Source organism: Schistocerca nitens, chromosome 1, assembly GCF_023898315.1.
Source record: "Schistocerca nitens isolate TAMUIC-IGC-003100 chromosome 1, iqSchNite1.1, whole genome shotgun sequence".
NCBI lineage: Eukaryota > Metazoa > Arthropoda > Insecta > Orthoptera > Acrididae > Schistocerca > Schistocerca nitens.
In genome coordinates, this window is record NC_064614.1 from 1,145,147,966 (window position 1) to 1,145,157,991 (window position 10,026).

At 41.8% G+C, this 10,026-nt stretch overlaps 1 protein-coding gene across 1 annotated transcript; it reads right to left on the bottom strand.

The window, feature by feature from the left end:
• Window positions 1-1,821: 1,821 nt before the first annotated feature.
• Window positions 1,822-3,746, bottom strand: LOC126232670 (ankyrin repeat domain-containing protein 65-like). Its single transcript, XM_049942812.1, has 3 exons — window positions 3,742-3,746; window positions 1,931-2,310; window positions 1,822-1,898 (listed from the first exon to the last, which is right to left on the bottom strand). The coding sequence occupies exons 1-3, from the start codon at window positions 3,744-3,746 to the stop codon at window positions 1,822-1,824; spliced, it is 462 nt and encodes a 153-aa protein (XP_049798769.1).
• Window positions 3,747-10,026: the final 6,280 nt, after the last annotated feature.

A 10,026-nucleotide genomic window follows, 5' to 3' on the forward strand; every position in this document is an offset into this window, starting at 1 on the left:
TTTGAGCGAGTTAACTATTACCGTGTTTCAAATTCAAGTGTACCAGCGGAATTTTCTGCCTAGTGGCCGTTAGTGTTCCGGTTACCTGCCCTGGCCACTAACATAATTTCAGGCAGCGTCCTTTCCTCATCTGTTGTCGCAGTCCAACATGGTGTGTAATTTTGACAGCTAATACGTACTCCACTGTGGATTATCACGTTTGTAACATTTCCGGTTGGGGTTCTCATGTACTGATTGACGGGAAGCAAGTTGTTGTGTCGGTTGGTCTGTGGCTGCCCCTTGGTTGGGTTCCGACGGATCAAGTGTAGTTGGGCTCACCACCTGTCTCACCTAAGTGAACGAGGGCATACCGATCTCCCTGGGGGCCTTCTGAGTACCACTGGTGTTTAATTATCTGTTGTCAGCTATTTTAAATTTTATGGTTATTGTTTGTTCCTTAAAATTGTTAAATTAATTTTAAAATTTACCTTTCAAGCTTAAACACTGCGGCCTTCTGCTTTTAAAAATTACGGTAATATATTTTGAAATTTTGAAGTTTGATTGTGGTCCTCAGCCATTGGTATTGCACTTTGCATATGTTGTTTCTTGAAATTATTTTATTGCTATCTTAATTGGATTTTATCTTGTTGATTTCTAAGATTTATTGTTGTTAAACATGCTGGCCTTCTGCCTTTAAAGGTCTATGGTAATATAGTCTAAAGTTTTGGAAATTAATTGTGGCCCTCAGCCATTTGTATTGCACTTTGCGTATGTTGTTTTTTGAATTATTTTATTGCTATCGTAATAGGATTTTTATCTTGTTAAAATTTCTTGTTGGAGGCCTTCAGCTATGAAAAAGTTACTAAATTTCAATAAACGACAATTAGAAGCAAAAACTGACCACAAACATTGGCCCTTTCCACACGCCGGCTGGTGTGGCCGAGTGGTTCTAGGCGCTACAGTCTGGAACCGCGCGACTGCTACAGTCGCAAGTTCTAATCTTGCCTCGGGCATGGGTGTGTGTGATGTCCTTAGGTTAGTTAGGTTTAAGTAGTTCTAAGTCCAGGGGCTGATGACCTCAGAAGTTAAGTCCCATAGTGCTCAGAGCCATTTGAACCCATTCCACAATCCTATTACCTGTTCTGCCCAGCGGGTTTAGCGGGCATCTCAGTTGTTTCGTGGAAGTTGTTTAAGTATTTAAAAAGTTATAAACAATTTTAATAAGGAGTTAATTCCCAGGCCACCCCATCTATTTGTCAATGTATTGGTAACACTGAGTTAATCAGTTAATACTGTCATTTGCAGGATCACTGGCTGTGGCTAAGTGACGTGAGATATGCATCTGTCAAACTGCCCTATGCCGTGGTGATTATTTACAATGGCGGACCCGCTACTACCCGTTTACCCTCTGCCAAATGAGCATGCATGAGTCAAGTTATTTTCAGAGCAGTCTACCTGTTGCAACTTCGAGTCTCAAACGATAGATACAAATTAATTAAAGTCAGTCTACGGAGAGTCATACGAACCGTTCGTTCGTCGACGACCGGGCTGTCGTCGTTCTCGTCCAGAAGCGCGGCCAGGTCGTGGCGGCCCTGGTCGAGCGCCACCCGTTGCGGGGAGAAGCCGGCTTTGTTGCAGAACGCCTTGTCGGCGCCGGCAGCTAGCAGGAGGGCGGCCGTCGCGATGCTGCCGCCCACGGCCGCGCAGTAGAGCGGCGTCTGCCCGTGGTCGTCGGGCCTGTTGACGTCCTGCGCGCCGTCGGCCAGCAGCAGCCGCACGGTGGCGGGTCGCGCGTGGAAGGCCGCGACGTGCAGCGGCGTTCTGCCGCCGGCACACAGGGCTCTACGGTAGGCGCCCGCGGCCAGCAGCGCGCGCACCGCTTCCACGCAGCCGGCGCGCGCCGCGTAGTGCAGCGGCGTCTGGCCGGTGGCGTCTGGCGGGTCGCACGTGCGGCCGCGGCACGCCTCCAGCAGCGCGGCGAGCGCGGCCGCGTTGGCCGCGGCGGCCGCCCAGTGCAGCGGCAGCGCCAGCTCGCCGTCTGCGGCGGCCGGGTCGGCCCCGGCGCGCAGCAGCGCCTCCACGGTGGGCGCGCCGCAGCGGGCGGCGGCCGCGTGCAGCGCCGTCACGCCGTCCCGGTCCGCGGCGCGCACGTCTGCGCGGCCCTCCTCCAGCAGCAGCGCCACCGCCACGTCCCGGCCGCGAGCCGCCGCCCACTGCAGCGCCGTGCTGCCCCACGCGTCGGGCCCGGCGGCCGCGGGCGCAGACAACGCGCGCACCGCCTCGCGGCAGCCGGCCTCGGCTGCCAGGCACAGCGCTCCGGCGCCCGCGTGCCTGTCCGTACAAATTGCGACGGTAGTCCGAAATGCGGTATTTTGTTCACGTTACATCGATATTCAGAAATTATTAGTGTCCCTTCGATAGAAGGCCAAAATCGAAGCGTTTTCCGTAACTGTATTTTATACGTACATTGAATGCAAGTAATAATTTTTTCATACTTCCTCTTACATGCTGTCGTAGTGCTCTAGACGCTCGACACTGGTTTGACGTACTGTAGCTCTTTGTGCTAAGGTGCTCTGAGCAAGTCTCTTTATTTCTACATTATTGTGTGTAACATTCGTTTGAACCTGATTGTAATGTAATCAGGCCGTGGTCTTCCTCCACAAATGTGGAACTTCCTGGCAGATTAAAACTGTGTGCCGGACCGCGACTCGAATTCGGGACCTTTGCCTTCGCGGGCAAGTGCTCTACCATCCGAGCTACCCAAGCACGACTCACGCCCCGTGCTCACAGCTTTACTTCTGCCAGTGCCTCGTCTCCTACCTTCTTTCAGAAGTGCTTGTTCTGCAAGGTCGCAGGAGAACTTCTGTAAAGTTTGGAAGGTAGGAGACGAGGTACTGGTAGAAGTAAAGCTGTGAGGACGGGGCGCGAGTGGTGCTTTGGTAGCGCAGATAGTAGAGCACTTTCTCGCGGAATGCAACGGTACTGAGTTCGAGTCCCGGCCCAGCACACAGTTTTAATCTGCCAGGAAGTTTCATATCAGTGCACACTCCGGTGCAGAGTGAAAATCTCTTTCTCCACATATTTGTCCCCTGACTTTTCTTCATAACAAATTAACTACTACTTGTATGAGGATCTGTCCTAAAAGGTTTTTCAAGTTCTAAGAAAAACTCTGTCTCTCTCTGCCATACTGTCAGCGTAGGTGCGTGCGTGTGTGTGTGTGTGTGTGTGTGTGTGTGTGTGTGTGTGTATTTAGTGTAAGTAACCAGTCCTATAAATTGTATTATTATCAACGTTAGTGTTAACTAGGTGTTAATAAAAATTAAACAAATTTCTTCAGGGCTCTTGTGGCTAAATCAAGAACCACAGATTTCTCTTAGAACAAATATCAATAGTCAGTTTACTCGAACCTAATAATGTCTCTGAAATAATAATCTACAATTCTGACACATCGAAAATATCAGTGTTTTATATCCGATTAATCGTACTACGAAAACTTATGTAGCGAGATCCACTTCAATTGTACTAATACGTATTGAAACCACGACCGGTTTCAGGATTTCAAAATCCGATCTTAAAGTGTATGAAAGTCCCATATCTGATAGCACATAACGTGCGGTTGAGCCACTCAGTGGAAGAGCTCCAACCACTGCATACTGGCTGAAAAGCCAACATCAACCACTACTGACAGTGGTGCAGCCGCCTTGCAACAGACAGTTTCTGTCAGTATGCAATGACTGAAGCTTTTGTAAGGACTGGACCGACCGCATCTTGTGTATTATAATAATCAATTATTTCACACACCTGAAAATGGGTTTTTAAAATCACAAAACCAGTCACAGTATAAATAAACTTTAGTACAACTGAAACAGATCTCTCTAAACTAATTACCATGCCTCTCAGCTGCAAATTTCCTACATAACAAATCTTGTGTAATTGTAGCATCATCATCTGTCGATTCATCAAAAGCCCAACATATCAAAACCATAATGTATTGGAAACATAATTCGAGTCTATTGTAAAGAAGATAAATTGGAGTACATTGTAAAGAAGATATATGTAGACTGGAAATGGAAAGCATTCTAAATGTAAAGTCGCAGATTTCTCTGGAGAATCACAAAGGAATGAACTTTTTGCTGTATATAACTTATTTGTGTCCAAAAAAACATGAGAAGGTATTCTGATACCCCAGAATTATGCCACCCACCTCCTCACTGTAAAAAATAATGAATGTAACTAGAAAATAAAGAATTTGTTAAGAATACTCTAAGTGCGACACAAGCAAACTGATTGTGTTGATGTGCCAAGAAGAAAGTTTATGTTAGTAGTGTCATTAACACTGAGGCACTACATTTCATTTCTGATAATAGAAGTACAGAAATATAGCAATAACAGTTTCACTTTTAGACATTTACCAAAAAAAAAAATATTTCTCTTACTTTTAAATATTTTACAAGGGAATAAGAAAAGTGAATAAAGAAAAAAATCTGCTAACTTCAGTTTATTATATAACTCTGTTCTGGTGGGATTGTATGTTGCAATGTTTATAGTAAAATCTGCCAGTGCTGTTGTGGAAGAATGGCAACATCGTCAGCAAGTCTTTATGGGTTTCAACTGATAAATATGGTCAGTCTTTCAAATGAAGCATCGCATAGCATACATCAGCCATGGTATTTCCTCATTTGAATACATTGCTTTATCTATTCTTCTATTTCAGAGTAAGAATTTTTAGTATGTGTTTGAAATGAATGAGTACAAAACATTTTTATGGCACTGCATTTGGAGATCTTGCATACTTGCAACGTTTCAGCAGCATTTTTAAAATAAAGAATGCAGTTATATGCACTGAAATGATATGGAATAGATTCATAGCTTTAGATGGCTCAACAGTCTCGTATAAATCGTTTAGAACAAATATCTTGCTTACCTTTCTTCGTTTATGTAAAATTACTCACTCACAGAACATTGTTTGTTACCTCTTCAAACCATACTAGGCAAAATGGAGATCTTAAAACATGGTACTTGGAACTCATGAAAGAAGCACTGTTTGGCACAAATACCAAGCTCCAGCTAGTAATGAATGCTACAAACATTTTCTCCATGATGAACAAGTCTAGGAACATTCAACATAGTACCAAGAACATAACACGACTGAAAACGCGTGTTGGGTAAGAAAAGCATTAGAGCATTTTGCATTTCTACTCTTCATATAATAATCCCAACATCCTGCATCCTCAATGTGTCATAATGTCGATGTAGCACAGTATCAACATATGTATACGTTGACATTGAAATGAATTTCGTTTGATACTGTACACTTACACTGAGTAGAATAAAAGTAAGTATAATACAGGACACATCAAAAACACAAAACATTCATTACCAATTATTTCCTAACAATACTGCTTACATTCTAACATCATTCATTATAAATTACAATATATACAAAATTTAATGTTATAAACACTCTTCAACATTGTAAAATTTCCACCAGACAGTCTTTGAGTTTCTTTGGAAAGTTCGTGTTGCACACACTGTCATGCAGATTTTGCAGCAGGCTTCTTAGTAATTTCATATGAGAGTACTGAAGTCCTCTTTCAAGCATTGTCAGTCAGTCAGGTACGTTTCGTGTATAATTTTTCCTAGCAAAAATGGTTCAAATGGCTCTGAGCACTATGGGACTCAACATCTTAGGTCATAAGTCCCCTAGAACTTAGAACTACTTAAACCTAACTAACCTAAGGACATCACACACACCCATGCCCGAGGCAGGATTCGAACCTGCGACCGTAGCAGTCCCGCGGTTCCGGACTGCAGCGCCGGAACCGCTAGACCACCGCGGCCGGCTTTTCCTAGCATTTGTAATCCACGCTGCACTATCTTTTGTGAAATATATTACTGTTGCACTCACGTATTAGTGTTATGATGAGTGATGGTGATTAAGGGGTTTACTATCTTTGGGTTCAAAAAATCGATTTTTTTTAAATTGCATTTTTGGATCCATAAAAGTGTTTAGCATATACGCCTGAAACGGTTATTCCGAATACGGAATGGAAATTTTGTTATTCACAGTTGAACAAAAAAATGCACCTACCTCAAATCGGCCCTTTTCACGCACCAGTTTTTTTCTTTCGGAGGACGAGTTATCGTACCGGTGCTTGGGAGGAAACACACAAAATTCAAATGAAAGTTTGAACGCATGTGTTTGGAAGTTAGCCCCCAATCATCTGCATTCTGGTGCGAAGACTGTGGAGATTGCGACTTTCCTGACAATGAGCAGCTTCAACGAAGGGTATTCAGCAATTCTGAAGACCATGACAATGATGGACGTCACCCTGGTACTCTATTCGACGCAGTTCGCCAAGCATTCGGACGACCACCGCATTCAAGCGGCCGAAAACCGTTTGTCACCGGCCGTACGAGCGGCTCTGGAGCAGCGCAGGATGGCTCAGATCGAGCAGAATGGCCCAGATTGAGCAGAACGCCCTCTATGGGGTAGAGGAGGGATTAGTTTATGGACCCGGAATAGCAGATTGAACGTAAGTTGCATAATATTGCATTTATATGTAGTCAAAACTTCAAACGCGTTTTTCTCGAAATGCCTTTTTTTTTATCGCGCAGTTCGGTAACTTCAAATCTACTGAACCGATTGACATGGTTCTTTATTTCCGACGAAGCTAACTAAATTGTCTAGGAGTCGCACCACTTTTTTTCCGATCCATCAACTATAAATATTTTTACTTGGCCGACGAAGTCGAAATATCGATGAAAAAAACCCTATTTTTTTCAAATGGCCGCCATTTTGTTTCCTATGGTCCAAATAACTTAAGCGAGGTACAACTACTAAAGAATCTTGTATACTTCGCTAACGTCAACTCAATTTTGATTTCAGACGAGCCGGCTGACCTGCGACATACCGCGCGTGTAGGTCTACATCGAAATTTTGTTTCGTTCCGACGGCACTTCTGTCTTTGCTCTTCGACATTTCCGGTCGAAAAAATTCCAGTTTGTAGAGGAAATATCAATAAACATTTTGACCAAATTTGACTAAACATTTTGACCAAATTTGATGTTGATATCTATAACACACCCCGAGAAAAAAATTCTCAAGGAACATGCTTTTTTCGGACTGAAGATAGCAAACCTCCCCTTAAGTAAGATGACATATGTGCAATAACATCAGCTGCCCTCACGTGTTTTCCTGTTTGAGCAAGCATAACTCTTGATGTACTCTCCGCTCTCCCCTCTCCCACACTGTCGCAATGCCCTATGCGTCGGCATTAACAGTGTCGCAGCTGCGCAGTGCCTGTGGATGGGCATAGGCAGCAGCTCGCATCTATCTACACAATGTGCTACTGAAATAGTGTGGAAGTATGGATTAAAGATTGTGTAAGGATTCATTACTTTGAATCGTATTACACAGTACATATTGTAATCTACCCCTCCTTCCTTGTTGTTGCTTCTGACCACTATGGTTAAGTCTTTTATAACAATTCGAGAGGAGTGAGATTTACAGTACACTTTTCTTGCACAGTTGGCTCTAGTTCTTCATGTCTATGGGTCTGATTCTTGAAGCAGAAATTCTCACATTCTAGATTCCTATGGTTCAATTGATCTAAACAATTTTGAAGAATGTCATTGCAGAATTGTTGTTTTTACGATAATTTATTGTCTCACGTCTTTTGAATTTTCACATCAACAAAGCCAAAATTACATTGTTCGTCCAAAATACAAAAATATATCCGATCACATCAGAGGAGTGCTTAGTACTACTTCACTCTGCAGTAATAACAGTATTCCAAAGAGTTCACAATTTTTTTTTTGACAAATGAATTTGTTAGTTTAGATTATTATTTTATAAATGAATCCAGAAATAAACAGAACTAAATTGCGTAATTAATAATAGAAAATATTTCTTAATTTCAAATGTTTCTAAAAAAAACAATTTTAACTGTATACTCAGAGCCGGTACATATCGATTGTAACAACGAAAATAAAGTAAATCCTTTTAATAAATTTTAGCTTGAAATATAACATATTGTATATAAAAGCATGTGAAATTTTTCAGAAAAACAGCTGAGATAATACCGACCTGTCCAAAATTTGAAAAATATTACTGGTATCGACTAATACTGTTGCGAAAAAGTAATGCTAGAGGTAGATGTCCCTTTACAATATCAATCAATAAACGTATTTTCACAAGTATGATAAAGTTCATAAGTCAAAGAGTAAGTATTTTTCCCTATTTCGCATAATGTTCTTCATGTCAATAAGTATCTGGTACTACAAACTTTCTAAAGTAACATATGTTGTTCTTCAGGATTCAAACTGTCTCTTTACCAAATTTCATCGAAATCGATTCAGCGGGTTAGTAATAATAAATCTAAACATCAGCATGATGCGGCAATTTTTCTGTGTTTATGACTTCATTTATTCTAAACTATGTGTCGTACAATAATACAATTTTGCAGGTACATTCAGCGATGCATGTGAACATTGTCTGCAACATGTGTTGCGAATACAGTTAGTAGTAAAGAAGTAATAAATTAAAAAGTCATGCCTGCCGCGAAAATGAACAGCGAAAATGTAGTAAGCGATAAACTTTTTTCCTTTCAGCATTTTGTGGGGAGTGTCAACGAGAAAAATTTTCGTTTAGGTTTCAAATTAAGTCTAAAATTTGTTGCAAGCCACTAAGTCTTCCTGTTCTCAAATACTAAATGAATACAATCTGGGTATTCGCACATCATGGCCTACATTTCATTTTCACACCCGCCCCCGCCTCTTTGACAAGGTAAATGGTTCTTACACTCACAGCGATTCTTTCCAGGCAGTAAGTGGTATGTGTATCAAATTCGGTTGAAATCAGTTCTGTGGTTTTGGAGATATGGAACGTACACACATATGGAAATTCTTTATAATATGTATGGCTATCTTTTTTTTTCGTGATCCGATTTTGATGAAATAAAGCCTATAAGGTGCTCAAAGCTACATTCAAGTTACCTGCAAACATACTATGAAAATTCATCTAGTAGTTTAGCAGATCAGCGTGTTGAAAGACAAACAGAGAGACATATCAGTTTTACATGTTTCTTATTCGTGTAGAAGATACATGTACACTGTTGTAAAAGTTAAAGTGCCATAGCTTTTAAGCAGCTTCTGTGTGTTTCAGAATCCTTTCTTCATAAAATGATCTTAACTGCTGGAGCTAGGGTTCAAACAGAACACAGTATGCTCGTCATGTGCACAGAAGCTGTTGGTCCGCATAGCGTGGTAGCTGCTTCATAAGGAAAATAATGGAGCTGAGTCTCTTACTGGAATTAACATGCTGTTTCCATTTTAGCTCATGAGCCGCGATGACACCTAAGAATGTAGCACACACTACTTCTTCCAGGCTTGTTTATTCACCTCTAAATCCATGTGCACAGCTTGCTCGTTGTTTATGAACACTGCATACATAATCTGTTCAGTATTGTCACCCCATCTGCATGCAATATTTTCTTCTCCTTCTCTTCAGCACCTACATCATTAATGAAGAGATTAAACAGCAATTGCCCCATTACCAATCCCTGCGGCACTCCAAATTTGATGGCATTGTTTCTGACTAGTACACTTTTTCGATTGATACATACTGTTTCCTGTTGCATAAGTATGACTGTATCCAATCTCCTGCTTGTTCTCGAATGACATAGCTTTCCAGTTTTCGCATCTGTGTTTCATGGCCATTGGTGCCAAGTACTTTGAAGAGATACAACGTTTTTTCATCTAAGGACTGTATAATGTATTCTGTCAGACTGGGGACTGCTGATTCTATAGGTTTACATTTTCTGAAAATAGGCTGTTATGGTACAGGAATGTTATGTATGTCCAGATAAATCCCACTGTAAGACAAGACGGTCTTTGCCTGCATGCAAACACGTTTGTGGTTGCCTGCAGAGAGATGGTGGCACCCAAGTGAGTACCTCTTCATCCGAAGCAAATTGATGGCCATGAATGCCTTTCTTCAGGGCTTCAAAAATATTGAAATCGCATGGGGAACGATTGGAACTTTGT

What these genes read in the sequence shown, in the direction of transcription:
- LOC126232670 (XM_049942812.1), bottom strand. An exon ending in GCTGGAGGCGTGCCGCGGCC is followed by an intron (nt 1,899 to 1,930) that starts GCACGTGCGACC and finishes GCCACCGGCCAG; the next exon opens with ACGCCGCTGCACTACGCGGC.